The sequence below is a fragment of the Carya illinoinensis genome, chromosome 2 (assembly GCF_018687715.1).
Source record: "Carya illinoinensis cultivar Pawnee chromosome 2, C.illinoinensisPawnee_v1, whole genome shotgun sequence".
NCBI lineage: Eukaryota > Viridiplantae > Streptophyta > Magnoliopsida > Fagales > Juglandaceae > Carya > Carya illinoinensis.
This window is the reverse complement of record NC_056753.1, coordinates 19,929,886-19,947,776: the sequence shown is the minus strand read 5'-3', so window position 1 is coordinate 19,947,776 and position 17,891 is coordinate 19,929,886. Positions and strand designations below refer to the sequence as shown.

Genomic DNA, 17,891 nt, shown 5'->3' with positions numbered 1-17,891 from the left:
TAGACAAAATCTAGGACCGAACCGGTAGGCACCGATTTTACATTTTTCAAAACCGATTACGCACCGATTACCCTCCTAAACTGGTATTCCGGTTTTACCGGTTTCCGGTCCGGTTCGGTCCGGTTTTCCGGTTTTAATAAAATATATATTTATTATAAAAAAATCCGTTTATAAAAATAAAAATTAAAAATTAAAAAAAAAATGCTATGTCAAAAAATTCTACTTAAAAAAAAAACTACTATATAAAAAGACTGTTATGCAAAAAAAAAAAGTGCTATGTAAAAAATTTATACTATTAGTATAGCTTTGGTATGGCTTTATATAAATTATATGCTAATATATATAATTTATATTTATCTACTAATGTCTTATGTACTTATCAAAAAAAATATAAAGAGTTTTAAATGTATTAGGCCATTAAAATTTAGTAATAATATTTGAGTGATTTTCTTTCTTTTTAGGTTCTTACTTCTTATGAATCTATGATAAAATGTTATTAATAAATAATATATATTTATAATATTATATATTTAAAGCATATGATCAATTAAATTTTCATGTTTGAGATTAAACTTTTATTTTATAAATTAAAATAACACTATCTTATATATAATTATAATTTATATTATTATATATTATATATAAAAAATTATATATAATATAAAATATATAACATATAACATTAAATAAATAAATAAATATACACATATTAAATAGTACCGGTCCGGTCCGGGCCGGTCCAGTCTAAAAATGGCCGGAACCGAAACCGGACCAGTTCCGGCCGGTTTTTCATTTTATGAAACCGATTCCGGACCGGACCGGTTCAAAACCGGCACAACCGGTCCAGTCCGGTTTGGTTTTCCGGTTTACCGGTTAAAATTTACACCCCTAAATATGGATGAAAACCAAAATTTGAAAAATATAAATTGGGCTAAAATCTTGTAAAATATATAGAAAGTACATGAGAAATAGATCTAAATGACCGGATTTCAGCTTGTACTACTTGGTTAACAGCAAATATTAGTGAAAACAACTAAATATAAGCTCTGAACAGATCTATATTGGTTTTGAACCAGCCTGTATCAACCGAAACTGTTATGTATCGGGTCCAAACTGGGTATGTACCAGTACCAACTTGAAACTATCCTTAAACCCGAATTAGTTTATCTTAAACAAAAGTAAGTGGATTGTAGATTGCATTATTCTCGTTACCAAACAGACACTATTCCATATAGGAGCATCCACTTACTATAGGTTAACAGAATCTGCACCCTAAGGTCAAATACCTAAGCACCACAACCAAACATTCCCTTAGCTTCAATGTTGTTGGCGATAGGTGGCCCTGTCAGCAACTTCCGAGTCTCCGACAACTAGAAATTCACCTAGAGGTATAGAAGATGACGGTGAGATCAAATCTGACAACCAATACCAAATATGATATTGGAAAAAGTTGGAAACAATGTGAACCTAAAGTGTTGCGCCGAAAAAGTTCATTTCAACCACTCCTAGCAATACCACCACATCACTAACCACCATAGAAAAGGCTGGCGACTACAACCAACGACATGAAATGCTATCAAACAACCACCACCAACCAATGGCATGGAAGTGATGACTTGGTTTGCTTTTTTTTTTTTTTTTTTTTTTTTTTGATGTGTGCATGCAGCATAGAGGGCAAAATCAAAATTACAAATGGAATCAACAACAATCTAGAAAGCCCTCTCTAATACCATGTTGTGAAACATAGAGAAAGCACCAACAAGAGGGGAAACCCCTTTGTTCAAAAACCCTTGTGTCTATTCATTACTGTTCCACTATACTAAACATGCAATTGACAATTATACCCTCCTGAGTTATTACAATAATACCCTCTAACAAGTAATACAATGGTGCAAAAGGTTGGCACTTACATAGTATAAACCATTTTTTGGTGGACTAATTCTGCTCATGAAATACTTTGTTACAGGTGTCATATCTTTTAGGTAGTTTGCATTTTATGAAGTGTTCTAACCTTTTTTATTTTATTTTATAGATGCAGGAGTAGGACGATGATGCCAAAGTGAAGAGAGCGTTCCACACTTCCAACTTTTGTAGGAAATGTTGCCAAGAAGCCTACTGAGGAAATGTTCAGAAAAATTAGACTTAAAATCAATCTTTTCAGTTAAGTAATCCTCCATAGGATATATCATGCTACGGCCTCTTATTTTAGGATAGAGTTAAACATGAGACCAGGTCTACTTCAATTTATGATTGGCTTTGCACATTTGTGGTTGGCATGAAATATCAAAATAAAACAACTTGCGCCCGTTTTGGCCAATTTCTCCCAGAATGGGAATAGCCGAAGAATATTTTTTTGTCCCAAATTACTGCTTAGAAACCTCAAAGTATAGGAAGCGAAACGGTGAGTCTCCACTTCAATTATCAATTCACTCACTCACCTTGAAACATTGAATGGCTGGATGACCCCCGTCACCTGGTTACGGTATTCTTCTCTATGACCTGTCATTCTGTCAACTCTGTGGACGCGTTCTTTGATCCTTAAAATATGTTGCGTGCAATATATATCTGACAAACTGAGCCCTTCCCTCTTTTATTTGTTCATTTGTTTTTCTCTCCATGTCACTGTGTCATCATGGATCATTGCATTGAACAGAAGAGAGTTGGTGCATTGAAAGGGGACATCGAGTTTCTTGAGGTGTGTGGATTTGAGAAAATTGATGACGGCGAGTTCTTGTTTCTATTTAGGGACAACTCAGACAAGGTTGACATGGCTATGTCCAATTCCAACTTAATTTTTAAATATGGTTCATGGGCAGGCATTCTAGCCTTTGTTAACAAGTGCATGTCGGTAGGATGAGTAAACAGAATCCATCCTCACCAATCTCAATGAAATATTGAGACATTCTATGTAGCTGCCATGCAAGTTAGATTATGATTTGATTTGGTCAAGCACTTGGTTACAGCAGGAAGATATGTTTCCAAAAGATATTTCTGTTCCTACCTCCTTTCCTTAGAAAACCAAATCCCAAAGCAAGCACTTTTAGTTTCTTTTTCTTCTCCTTTTCCAAAATTTGTATAACATTTTCAAGAGAGAAAAGTTAACTATATCCGACTATCAACTACTTAAATCATCTCAGAAACAGCTATTAAATAATAGTTCTTGCTACTTGTCATTGGATTATAATACATGCTTCATAATACTACAAAAGTTTGGAAAGAATATACAAGCCAAGCTCAAGTTCAGTTGAAATTGCAGGAAAATCAATGATGTATTGAATACCTACATCTACCATGCTGAAACTGATCAGTAGCAAGTATTCCCTCCTCACCCAAGCATTCTCTATGATAAAAGAGTAATCAGGAGACATCATGAATTACAAATACAGGCACATAATTACATCACCAGAATCGATACATACCTGGACTCAAGGTAGTTTTCAATCAGTACAAATCCAATTGTTAGCACTGTGTCCCCGCTTGAAGACACTCTTAGGAAGAATAAAGGATTCAAATTGCTGTACAATAGGAGAAACAATGTGGAAATCAAGCGTTCACATTGCTCATGCATTCAACTGTTCCATTGCCAAGGTCAACTACCAATCAAAGCTGGTAGTTCCTAGTTTTCAAAGTTTGGACATGACAGGCTCACATGGAAGTCTCCAACTACCTCTTTTTTAGTCTCATTGAGGATTTGACTTTTTTCTGTGCTGAAGTTGGGGACCAAAACAGTCATCTACATGTATATATGGCCTTCTTACTTTACTGGTCGCACACCAATGGTTCCCACACGAAACCTATACTGTGGCTGAGACTCTTCGTCGTCGTCATCTTCTTCTTCACTAGAATCGTCTTCAACTCTGTCCCATCTTGCATAGTCTAGAGTTGAGTGTCCCTTTGGTTTTGGAATTGTTTGCCATCCTTTAGGATCTTGCTCAAATGATTCCTTGTTGCTCTCCACTTCAGCTGCAATAGAGACAGCAGCACAAGAGATCTTTTTAGGCTCAGATTTATCTCTTTCTTGTTCATATGATTCCTTAGACCTCTGTGTCTCAGGCACTTTAACTTCAGCAGAAATAATGGTCTCTTTAAGCTCATTTTTCTGAGCTGTTCCTACTGCAACTATTGCATTTTCCTCTTCTTTGTGTTGTTCCTCTTCTTCATTTCCAATTGATTCTGCTTCATCTTTGTATTCTTCCTCTTCTTCTAGCTCTGCTTCAGACTCAGCTATTGGAGCAAGTGACTTTCCTTAAGCGGGAAAAAAATCTAATTAATTGATGAGAGGCAAAACAAATTCATCCTACAATCTGGACAGCAGATCAATAATAATTAAGCTAGTTGAGCAAGTTACAATTTTTAAATAACCTGAAAATATATTTATAGAAACCTAGAAGCTGGATGTTAGGAAAAACAGATCTATATTGAACTCATAATATGTTGCACCATAACAGCAAGACTAGGGTAGTGAAGAAGATATATTAACTGGGGAGAGACATATAACATGATCACAAATTATTAGAATAATGGAAAAGAAGGCTTGTGGTCGAGCCCAATTGGTTGATGAGGATATATAAAACCAGCCCCAATTCAATTGGGACAAATAGTTGAGTTTATATTTTGCATTCCAAAGGGATGTTTCTCCATGTGAAGAGTCAATCATCAATATCCAGCACAACACAGGTTACCCACTATAAACTAAATGTTGAATCTTTAACAGGCTCTTAGTTTCAAATAAGGAACTGCATAAGCTACTTAGCTAACTGCATGCAGCAAACCAGACAACCATTTGACATGTTGACCCACGGAGATAACTGACCTAGATTAAAAAACAAACAATAGCAACCATAAAACAACATTCCATGTCATCATGGATACTCCAAGGAAAATATATACTGTTACAGTTGATTGGCATTGCATGTGTAAAGGAAGTGGGGAGTCCATGAATCACTTTTTACTTCATTGCAAGACGGTAGTGTCTTATGGAGTGAATTTCTCAACGAGTTGGTTTGGCCTGAGTCATGCCCAAAAGGAAGAGGTGGTAGTCCACAAATTGCAGCAGTGTGGAAAATGTTTCTTGGTGGGTATAAATGAATTATAGTAGTTTTGAGGACTGTGAACGGACAATGAGAAGCTCATGACTCTCTTTTTCAATACTCTCATACTTTAGAAAGCTTCTATGGAGTTCAATGGGCTTAATTTCCATGATTCTCTTGTATCTTTTCCATATGCAATTAATAAAAATAATGAAAAGAAAATGAGCAACATCCTAATACAAGGACAACATATTATAAAGCTCTTGATAAAATTCACCAAACTACCATGGTCTTGCATAGGCCTCATGTTATTCTTTCTATCATGATTAAATATGAAATGACCCCTTTAACTAATAACAAGTCATACAAAGTGCTGGAAACCTTAATCAAAAGAAATAATGAAAGTATACCAACTGTGTCCTCAAACGAGCTTGAAGGTTTTGATAAACTTCTGATGATGGATTCAAATCCAAGAGCCTGTTGACATCAAAAAGCGCCGAATGATACTCCTTAAGGGTGACAAGTGTCTGGGCCCGCAGCATTAGTGCTCCACTGTGCTTGTGATCAAGCTCAAGCACTGAGGTACATTCTTCTGCTGCCTAAGATGTCATATCAACAATTAAAAATCAATAATAACACTTGGAAGGAAAAAATCATATAGCGTGACTAGAGAGTTTGATGACATAATGAAAGAAGGGGAAATCTGACCCTAATTATTATCAAGCTCAAGCACTGATCTATACTGTTAATTAGGGTTTCCTCGATCACCCATTCATATTTCAGACAAAACCAATCAAGTAAATTTAAGCACCAAACTTGGCAGATAAGGGAGTGACTATGCATTACTCCATTGCCCTTCTTAGTTAGGCAATCTACTATGTATACTCCCAGTGTAGTTGGGTTGCACCCATTGTATACTCCTAGTGTAGTTGGGTTGCACCTCTATGGGTTGGCTCAAGTGGTAAAGGTCTTGGGCTTGGGGATATGCTCCCCCCAAGTCTAAGGTTCAAATCCCCATGAGTGTAAACAATCTCTAGGGGCCATCGAACTGGAGGATTTTTCCCTTGAATTACCCGAAGTGCACTTGCAGGAAATTCCTTACTGAGGACCTGTACACCCCAGGGATTAGTCGGGACGCTGTTCTTGGACACCCGGTGCCAATAAAAAAAGAAAAGAAAAAAGAAAGTGGATATTTAATGATTGAGGGGGCACACAGTGTATGTTTTTGAGACAATTGGAAATTTAAGTGTTCTCCACTCTTCCCAAAAAAATATCCGCATGTAGATAAGGATGACAGCAAGAGGTAATGAGTGAGAAACATAGTCCATGTAACCAGCTCTACACTCTCAAATGTGTGCATTGTAAGGTCACACACAAACATATCATTTTCTAACAAAATAATTTCAAACAAAGAGGGTGTAGCCAAACTGCGATTCCATTCCAATTGAAGTAGTGTCTTCATCATAACAAAGTGCTCATATTCTACCCATCACTATAATTGACGTCTAGCCTATCCATCATCTTCCATCATCCATCCCAAGTGTTCTAGACTTTAAGAAGACAGCTGAACATTGCTTCTGTTAGTCATATCTGGGCTAATTACCATACTACCTAAGGGCTCACCCTTTTTGGAAGATTTGCTCTTTTTGTGACAATTTTTTCTCAGTTTATCACTCTCAGTTGCATATACCCTTCAAAAGTTTATTTCATAAATTTCTTACTTCTGCCATATATAATTAGACCAGTTTCTCACAATCTCACTGAATACCTTCTTTCACCAGACTGGTATTTCATACACACTGAAGTTAAAATGACTGGTGGCAAATTTTACTCACTCCTCCCGACTAGAATATGGTATTATCTCTTTCCTGAGCACTGACAGCATAAATGCAGGCAAAAAATGATATCAATGGATAAGCAAGAATGAGGTGGAAACAACACTATCAATGATCACGGCATAAAGGCGTAGCTGGATTGCACAACATTTAATATTACATGCAAACAAGAGCATGCAGCAGCATTTATCTAAAACTCTTTATACGCTTCCTAGTCACGAATATCCCAAATGCAACTTTAAATTTAAAGACCTTAAAAATAGTGACAGCTACCTTATGGCTGACAGATAAAATGCAAACTCTCATTCCTGTATTGACTTGACTCATGTGCTATGCCTTTTGCATTTTTTATTCATAAAAGTTTCTTTTGCCTATCAAAAGAAATATTGCTTTGATTGTTTGATTTCTCCTATGGGTGGCCCATGATGTCGATTTATAATAATTGCACACAAAAATATGCATGCAAGGGTGCAGACGGCTTTATGATCGCCCATAAAAAAATACAAGAACTAAATTATAAAAATTTTTGTTGCCTGATTGGTCGTAAATTAAATCACGATTTTGGCCTCTTTTATAATTTATCCAAATTATAAATTTAATCATAAAGCTTTAGATTACTCTTGAACTCCTCCACCTAGCTTTAGATTTTTGTGCAACGAACGCATAAAAAACACGAATAGGGTAAATTTGAACTCCAAATCCTTTTCTGTCAAAAGCTTCGGTTTGAAATGAATCAAATAGTCTCTTTTTCCTACCCCGCTTCCTATTGAATGCGAAGCAAATTCATATTATTTTAATAAAGTTAGCCCCTTGCTTATCTATGCACAAACAACGAGATACTTATCTATAAAATTGGAAAAAATAAGACAAATACCTAATTCCTGGAAAATAAAAAAATAAAAAAATCAGAATATGGAAAACATTTCGACACAGGTAATGATAAAGAACCTTTTTGAAATCGTGGAGTTTGAGAAAGCAGGCGGCTCTGTTGCTATGGAGAGCAATCATTTGAGGCTTGGTTTTAGCCATCTCCAGGGCCTCCGTGTAAAACCCTAGCGCCTCCGAGTACCGTCCGTCCCGGTACATCTGGTGCGCCCGCTCGATCGTGTTCAACGCTGCCGACGCCATGACAATGGATGCACAAGAATCAATCTCAACACTCCGACATATACATTCATATATATATATATATATAAACTTGGGATCTTTCCAATATTTCCAATATATATTTCGGGTCTTTTGAGCTGTGGATGAGCTTCTGAATCGGAGCTGCTTGTCTTAAGAAAGTTGTAAAGCAAATTTGAAAAATCGGAGGGTAGATCCTGGGAGATTCCCTCGCGTATTTTTGTCTTTTTCAATAATTAATAGATTGATAAGTGGGCCAATTACATTCTCTCGTACTTTTTTTTATATAGAAATATTATATATTCTCAAATAAAATGAGGAAAATTTCTATCCAACATGGTATTGTGCGCTTCCCATCTTTCCACTAGAGATGACTTTGAGAGGACATGACAAATACATTCTATCATTGCTGCGCAGCAATGGGAGAACTCTCTCGTCTTCCACTACCGCACGTGAATGGGAGAATCCCTTTCACCATCATGGCATCATGGGCCATGGCTTTTGACACTCTCTCTCTCTCGTGCAACACTAAAATATGCTTTCTTTTAGTACATTATTGAATTGGGGGGATGGCACCTAATTACTGAGGGAAAATCTTAAAAACATAAATGGTGTAATGCTACGTTTTGGATTTCCTTACGATGAATATTCATGTTTTGAGATTGAATATCATATTTCCATATTAATATTGTTAAGGTGGTATTTCGTATTGCTATTAACAAATTTAAGTAACTTGCAATCAAAGGATAGGTGGAGCTAGGTGTGTCGAGGGACACCTCTGACTCTTGAGGACATTTCGTATCACTGCCAACGAACTCCTAATAACCTACAATCAAAGAATAGGTGAAGCTGGATGTGTTGAGGGACACCTTCGATTGTTGAGGATATTTTGTACCACTGCCAACAAACTCCTAGTAACCTACAATCAAAAGATAGATGAAGTTGGGTATGTAAAAAAACACTTTCAATACTTAAGTCAGTATAAAATTTGGAAAGTATTTCAAGTTTCACAGAGTTTAAGATTATCTCTTGCATATTCTTTGACCTTTTATTTATAGGGATTGGTCATAAGACAATAAGACTCATTTCATGACATTATTTCCTCTGATCATAACTAGATTGCAGATTGTTAAGGCTCCCGATCAACCATTATATTGGAGGAAGTTAATTCTATTGGCGAGTATCACGAGCGGATATCACCCTAAATACTCTCTACCCGTTATGTCATTGATCAATGGTTAATAATAGCTAGGTTCGAATTTTGTATTGGCGAATAGTGGTTGTTGGCCCTTCAATTGTGGGTCGCGAGCCTCAGACTTTTGATTCATTGACTCTCTTGGTTGTAGGCTTGATCCACTCGTTAGGGGGGGGACTTATTAAGCCCTCCCGTTAGATCTCAATATATCGTTTTGAGATTACATATATATATTATATATATATAAATTTCTAATCTATATCCAGTCATGTATCATATATTATGGATGAAGACGTGATTAAAATTTTGGGGGCCCGGTTGGAATAAGCTCGATTGGAATTTTGCAAGGACACCATTAGAGTATTGAGAATAATGGGGTAATAATACACATACCATTTATTATATTACTCTTTCTAAATTCAATTTTAATGGAAGATAGTTATGTAGATTTTCAAATTTAAATAAAAACATTAGTATATTTTATGAAGTCCCACTAGAGGGTCGGGAGGGTAACGCTATCGTCGCCCGCTCTCCTCTTCTTCTTCACCTTTGATTTCTTCTTCAATCTCAATTTTGTTTTAAGTTCACTCTCTATTTTTTCAATACCTTTTTTCTGCTCTTTCTTTCACACCTAATTTTATTTTTGTTTGGTTCGCACATTGAGAATTGATCCAAAAATTCTAGTTCTTCCATCCCATAAATCTCATAGAGAATCTGCAACCTTCCAAATCGTATGTTGCTATTATGGGAGAATCCAATCAAGTAAAGCATACCTAATCCCAATATTTGACTATGTCTCATTTGGTTGTAAGACTCAATTGAGATAAATTCAGTTTAGTTTAATGTTAAACTGAGTCTAATATCTAAATACTCTATTTTCAAATTACTAAAATCATATTAACTTAAACCTTTTTATATGTAAAACCCACAATCTTTTTCAAAGTTTTATGAATATCTCTACTCTCATCTTAACATCTAAATACAGCTAAACTCATCTTAAATGAACTCCACAAAACTCACTACGCCATCTCAACTCACTACTATTCATAAAAAAACTTAACTTATCTCAACTAAACTCAACATTCAAATGCAACCCTAATTGTACCTCTAAAGCAAGCCATAACAAAAAAATGGTAAGTCGACAATATTTTCTCACCCGTTGAATTTAAATCAAACTGTGTTTTAATTAGGTTATGTTTCACATATACAAACTTTTTATATTGGACTTCATTTTAAGTTGGATGAGAATTTTTTGTTTTAGATGAAAGTTTAAAATATTATTTTTAATATTATTATTATTTTAGAATTTGAAAAAATTAAATTGAGATTTGAAAAATATTAATTTATTTATTATATTTTGTGTGAAAATTTAAAAAAGTTGTAATGATGAGATGAAATGAGATAAGATAAGAATTTTGCATCTCATCATACTTGCAAAACCTGCCTTAATGTAATTAAAATACTATTATATTATTTTAAGTTGGGTTGTGCTTAATATTTTTCCTTATATTAACCTATAAGCGATGGTTTACAGGAAAGTTATGGTTTTAATTGTATTACTAGGTGTTAAATAATTATGATTAGACTATATATTAGTAATTTACAAGAAATTTTTTAATGTTAAAATATTATTGAGGATATTTTTATGAACTACTATTGTTTAATAAATTTAGATAAAACACAATTTCCTATTAAATTATTTGTTAGTTATATTAAATTACAATAATAAAAAAATATGTTATTAATATTTATTTTGATTTCCTGTAAAATCTACAATTATGTTATTTAGCCAATTTACGAAGTTGAGATTGTACAACTTTTTTTTGTATAAGGATGTTAATATTAAATATGATTAAGCCTATTTTTTATGAATAGAATGTTTCCACCAATTATTTTATAAAATTAGTGCATATTGAAATTGCGGTAGAAAATATTACTTTTAACTTAAAACTTCTAACTTAAAGCTTAACGCAATAAGCTTTATTATTAAAAAGTTATTTATTGTTTGAGATCCGTATGTCTATAGAACTTTTAAACATAATAATTTGTTTGGAAAAAAATTTAAAAAGTACTTTTTGACATAAAAGGGCATATATTTGATAAAAATAAAATATTATAATAAAATAATAACAAAAATAGTCTAATAGATTTTTCAATAATTATAATGAAAAATAAAATTTCTTCAACGATGCATAAGTGATAGGAGAAGAATGAAAAATATTGATGTGTAAAGTTTTGAGTAGATTATACGGGAATAATAAAAAATATAAATTGGCAAAGTTGTCATTGTTCTAAAATAATAAGGGTCATTTAATAATATACATAGCACGGTAAAATAGAGATTACTTTTGCTGATGTGTTTCTGACAAAAAGCATCACTTTGGTGCTTTTGTTAAAATGTAATTTTTTGTTTTTTCTTGGTCTAAAAGTATTTTAATGTAAAAATAACAAACGGATAAATTTTATCATATAAGCACTTTATATCGTTTTATCGCATTTTTTAGACCTCCCACCATAATCCTAAACAGGCCTTTAGATAAAAGAATATACATTTAATCCTATTTGAAAGATTAGATATTATATTAGTCAGCCGTTTAATCTGATTCAGTTTAGTTTATCAAACAAAATCTTTTTTCTTTTTTTTACTTTGATAGATATTGTCATAATTATGTTATTAAGTTGTGAATTGAAAATAAAGAAATATGTTAAGAATACTTAATATGATAATAGTATTTATTAGATTTCTTATAAGATTGAATAATTATGTTAATTATAAGAAAAGTAAAATCTATTTTAAGAATTTAGGTTTTTACGACTTGTTGAATATAACTTAATTATTCTACTGAATTACAATTTTAAAGTGAAATATGTTTTTAGTATCGTATTAGTTGCGCCACGAGATAAGTAATTTGATCACGAATTAGGATCATCAAATATCAGCTTAGATAAAGTATTATTAAAGCCAATTCTTGAATGCTAATGTTCATTTATCTCGCATGTCATAATTATGCAAACATGTCATCTAGTATAGCATGAGATCATGTCATTTTGTATCATGTTCATATTCAAAAATTATAATTATGTATTATGTCACGCATCTTACGTCACATATCTTACGTCACATAAAACACGTAAGTCATCTTAAGTTTAAGTGCAAGATAAGATCAGAACAGTTTAATTTAGATGGTCACTCAGTTGCATGGTACCTATGCAATTTCTTAGTGGATGTGCAAACCACGGATTCAAGTGTGATTTATCATAATATGTCAGAATACTATCAACAGCTCCCTTTGTTGTTGCGAGACGTGGGCTGGTGCACAACCTTGCACGGTTAAGCGTATTGGTCAGTCAAATAAATCAAACTAGTTAGTTAATTCAGATAAATCAGTCATGAATAACATAAAAATCGGCATGAACAATCATGATTTAAGCTCTCAGCATGAAGATTTTATAAAAAATTCTATGTTTATTACATTTACATTGTGATTGATTTCTTATTGAGTCTTCGACTCATTTTAATTTTATTTCATGTTTTTAAACCACCTAAGTCAATATGAGAATGAGCATGAGCACGCAAGCCAGGCATAAATGAGGCAGTTGATTGAATTCCATACCTCTTAGAATAAATTATTTTATGACATTAAATTTTTATTCAATTGTTTCATTTAATGTTATTTGGAGACAAGGTTTTATCAAAATAAGTTTTTTATGAAATAAATTTTTATTTTCTCAAATATAAAATCTCTTGCCGAATTATATTTTATGAAAATTACGTGCCACTCATAACCTTTGAAAAGGAGGGCTTACAATTTGGTATTAGAGCCGGTCGAGAGATTCTTAGACTTTTGAAAAATAAAAATCTTTTTATAAATGATTCAAAAGTTAGATTACTTAGGATGCTCCTGGCTTGCTCAAGAGTTATTGAGATATTTAAGATTAAGATAAGTTGCTTATTTGCTCTCAATAGATAGCACTGTGAGCTTCTTGTTGTCTTGATAATTGTTATTATTATTTATTGTTTTATCAAAATACTAGTTAATGATTAGTTTAGAATATGGCGCCTGAGACTAGAAAATTCATGTAGGAGTAATGCTATGCATATTCTTCATTTAAGGATTATAATATAGGTTTAGGTAATTTTATTTTAAAAATTTTTTAAAATTATAAAAATATCTCTCTTAAAATAATATTTTTTCTCATTTAATAAAGGACAAGCACGTACAGTCTCTATTTAGAAACTGTAAAATAGAATTTTTGTTATGGGATATCTTGTTCATGGGAATGAATGGAAATTGTTTTATATTTTATGGAGTCTTATTTGAAGAAATTGTGTTCCATAAAATCTTTTTATGGCAAAACAGAAACTAAAGGGTTGTCTCTAGAAAAGTAAGGAGAACCTAAGAAGCATCGCTGGATTGGTTGCCACTTGAGTCCCACTTGTCTATAAAATTTTTATAGATAGCAAGGCTTGTATATGAGTAGACATCCATGATAAGGATTGTGACAAATTGACAATGGTGGCTGTGTAGCCAATGGTAGATCTAAGAATTTTCTTTTAACAAAAGAGAAAGAAAGTCGATGTATTGAAAAACAAGTAAAAGGATAGAAAAACATGTCAATGATTGACGGAAAAGCAAGAAATAAGATAAATCATAAGGAAGCTTCAATGGCATTGTGAAGTGGTGACGGTACGTGGTGTTCACGCAGCCACTTTGATGTAGCTTGCGGAGGAGACTTCATTGATGGGGCACATGCTTGTCCAAAATGAACAAGAGCAATAGAATACTAGTCTCCAAAACTTGGAGCTGGTTTATATTTAAAGATAATAAAATAATTTTAAATAAAAAATAAAAATTGAATAAAATATTATTAAAATATTATTTTTTAATATTATTATTATTTTGAGATTCGAAAAAGTTAAATTATTTATTATATTTTTTGTGAAAATTTGATAAATTTATAATGATGAAATGAGATAAAATATTTTGTAAATCCAAGCAGGGCTTAAGCAAAAATTGAAGAAAAACAAGTAAAAATAAGGATTAAAAGATAAATAAAAGAATAGAATAGTTGTAAAATATGAGAGGATTGAAGGATAGAGGAAAGGAAGAAGCCTTCCTTACATTTTCATGCGTATTGCTAAGTTCAAGAGATATGGCAAAGCTTTTCCTCTGTAGAAGTCAAAATAGTTTTATTTATTTATTTATTATTGAGCCATTTTTACTAACTTTTTTTTCAACATGATAGTGAGATTAGGGGTGTATATTAGGCCTGTGCATAAAAGTTACTAACCCTCGTCTTTATGACCCGACCTACCCAACAAAAGCGGGTTGAACTAACTTGCGAGTTAAACTCTCTAACAGTTGGTTTCAATTTGACTAAAACATTTTTACAGGCAACAAGCAACATAAATCTCAAACCGTATTCTATCCCTCCCCAAATCTCAAACCCTAGCAGCCATCCCTCCCTATTTCTCTTTGTCATTACCATCATCGCCGTCGACTTCATTCGTCATCGCTGTCTACTCCAACAAGCAACAAGCACAAGCAGAAGATATTCATCTACTCCGTTCGTCATCATCGTCTGCTCCTAAGCAAGCACTAAGCGACATTGTTCATTAACGCCTCTTCTACTTTGTTTAACTCTTCTCCACCAATTGTAGACGCCAATCCATGATTCTCCCAGTATCTGGTTTGCCTCTCCGTGTCTTCACTCATTGTCTTTCTTCTTTTCAACCCCTTATTTTATGTTGAAACCCAGGTTAACCGAATGGGTAATGATTCAAAGTCTCTAATGCTCATTTTATTAACCAAAAGTACCTACCATCAAGCTGTCTTACATATTTTTTCTTCCAAAAATAAATGAAAAATCCCCAATGAAGTAGCTCATTCGGGCAAAGATGTTATTTTCCATTAATATGTTTAAATCTATCTATTTTCCATAAATGCTGTGTTTTAATTTTTTATCTTTTTTGCATTTTATAAGTTTGTTGAAATACTTAGGAGAGTCGTGGTTTGCTTTGAACTTCAATTTTTTGTTGATTAACTACTATTATTTGGATGCCACATATGTGTATGCATGCATGCTAGATAGCATGGGTATTGATCGTTTGTTCTCTGGTATTAGTCTGCCTCCAGAGCTAGGTGCAAAAGCAAACCCATATATTTCAAGATTCGTTTTTTTCCCCTTTGTTTCCTTTCCTTCTTTCCAAGCATATCATAGAAATAATTTCCTGCAGAAGCCAAGAATTATAATTTAACCTAGCTATTATTTAAAAAAAAAAAAGGTTGATCCGACTCGGGCTGGTTTCAAACCCAGATTGGATTGGTCGGGTTGTAGGTTTAGTGTATATGAGTCAAATTCTAGCAAGTCATTGGCGAGTTTATTTTGTAAATGTCTTTATAAAGGTTAATTACTCATAAATTAATAATTATATTTATAAGGATTCAAGCAATATGCATAATATTATTACTAGTGTATATGTTAGTGTTAATGTATATGTGTTATGTGAGTTCCACATTGGTTAAAGCTCTTGTATAGCCTTTGGGCTCCTATATATAGGCCACCTTATATGGTACAATTGACATACATAATTGATTAATTCAATTCTAACAAGTGTTCATATATACTTTTATCTTATCTTCTCATTATAAAGTTAAAGGTTGTACAATAAAAAAGATATTAAATATGAACTTATTCAAGTTTATACGAACTTATATGAGCTGAGCATGCTCTTATATAATTTGTATAATTTAATAATAGATCGTAATTTTTTATTCACAAACAACTCATTTAGTAAATGAATCAAACCAAACTTGAGTTTGATTAAGAAACCAAAGTTGAGTTGAGAATACTCTTAGGGGCGTTTGGATGGAGAATAGTTTAAGCTTATTCGACCTAGTTTAAGCTTGTTTGTGAACTACTTATATCTATTTCCATGTGGAAAATGCTATTTATATTTGTTTTATTTACATAATTATACGTGCTAATGTGTAGTTATTGAAAATGATAAAAATTCTTAAATTTAAAATTTGAAATTAAATTTATAAAAAAAAAAATTTATAATATAATATTGCACTTACACTACTCTTCTTTTACTAGTAGACGTGCCTTAAGCCTTTGTCGCTGTACCAAAATCCTGTTTTTCAGCACGTCTTTTGTCTTACCTCTCTTCTATTACGGTGGCCCAATACAATATGGGTTAAAGTTAAATTGGGCTTTTTATTATATCATGGATATTTTATACTAACATGTGAAATCCTATATAATAAGAATAATAATAAATGATAAATAGAAAACACACTTTACAATAGGATTTACGTATTTTTACAAACTAACTCAAACATTTTAATTCAATTCATCTTACTACCATTCACAAATTTCTCATTTCAATATTTAAATAAGATCTAAGATTTTACTAGAGTTGAAAATTATTCAGGTTTGGTATTTCAAAAATCTCATCTCAAACTCAAAATTTTTATCTTATTATTATAATTTTCTCAAATTTTTACATAAAATATCATAAACAACTTAACTTTTTCAAATTCCAATACAACTTTTTCAAATCTCAAAATAATAATAATATTAAAAATTAATATTTTAAACTTTCATTTCAATTCAAAATTTTCATCTCTAACCCAAACCTCCGGCCAAAATCCTGAATATTTTGCATACATTTTCTACCATCAAATCCAATTGACCCTACTATCTTCATCATTAAAACTCTTGACACCAATATCTAGATCTAGATTTGTAAGTTGAAAGATTTACCCTCAATCCTTGTCATCATGAGAGAATGAGGGACTGCATTTTGGAGCATTTGGAATACAAATGATGATAAGGGTTGAATTTTACTTCAAAATTCAAAGATAAAATATGAATAAGTAACTTTTGACCTACACCCTCGGTTTGGAAGTAACTGCCAGCTCATTTCAAAGCATTTTATGACATTTATTAATTTACAGGCAGAAATTTTTTTTTTTTTTTGACAAACTATGAGGGAGTGTTTTGATATAAAAAATTTTACTTATCATCTCTATATACCATATATCATACTTAATTTTTATTTTTTATTATTAAATATGTGGTGTATAGATGATGAATAGAAGAATTCAATTAGTTTAGAAAGAATAAAACTAAAAAAATTTAAAATTTAAAAAATTTAAAAAACGTAATATGTGATGTGTAAGGATGGTAAGCAGTAAATCTCGTTTTGATATGGTTAGGGTCCTAGGGAGGCCAAGTTGTGGTTTCTAATACATATTATAATAGAATTAAAATTATATCCTTCAAACTTGCAGTTTTTGTCAATAAATTATTGGGTATTTTTTAGTGAAGCCTTTAAAATCTTAAAAATGCCTTAATATAAGTTCACTTGCTTTCTTGTTGTTATATTAACAATAATCATTAATATTAGATTCTTATTTGAATCTAATATATGTACTGTTATAATGTTATAAGTAGTATTGATTGCATGGTCAATCTTGTAAATATAATATACCCATTTCATAAATTGGTAAGATATAGATAATTTTAGTTTCTATTATATTTGGAGTCGTTTGATGCGATATATGTTTCATAACAAGATTTAAAAGATACATTTTCTTATAAAAACATGTTATTTGTTATTTTACTTTTATAATTTTTTACATGAAAATTAATTATTATAATAAGTAGAGTCGTTTAGGGGTGGCAATTTGTATTCGT

The 17,891-nt window shown here is 32.2% G+C and overlaps 1 protein-coding gene across 2 annotated transcripts; it reads right to left on the bottom strand.

Annotated features, from left to right (window-relative positions):
- Positions 1-3,146: 3,146 nt before the first annotated feature.
- LOC122300272 (sperm-associated antigen 1A-like) lies at positions 3,147-8,325 on the bottom strand. 2 transcript variants are annotated; one of them, XR_006239968.1, is made up of 4 exons: positions 7,814-8,325; positions 5,441-5,629; positions 3,420-4,240; positions 3,147-3,340 (listed from the first exon to the last, which is right to left on the bottom strand). XR_006239968.1 is itself a non-coding variant. In XM_043110789.1 (3 exons), the coding sequence occupies exons 1-3, from the start codon at positions 7,991-7,993 to the stop codon at positions 3,755-3,757; spliced, it is 855 nt and encodes a 284-aa protein (XP_042966723.1). In that variant the 5' UTR covers positions 7,994-8,325; the 3' UTR covers positions 3,147-3,754. The 2 variants fall into 2 exon arrangements, 1 of the variants encoding a protein (XP_042966723.1); XM_043110789.1 differs by having other exon boundaries at positions 3,147-4,240.
- Between the last annotated feature and the right edge of the window lie 9,566 nt (positions 8,326-17,891).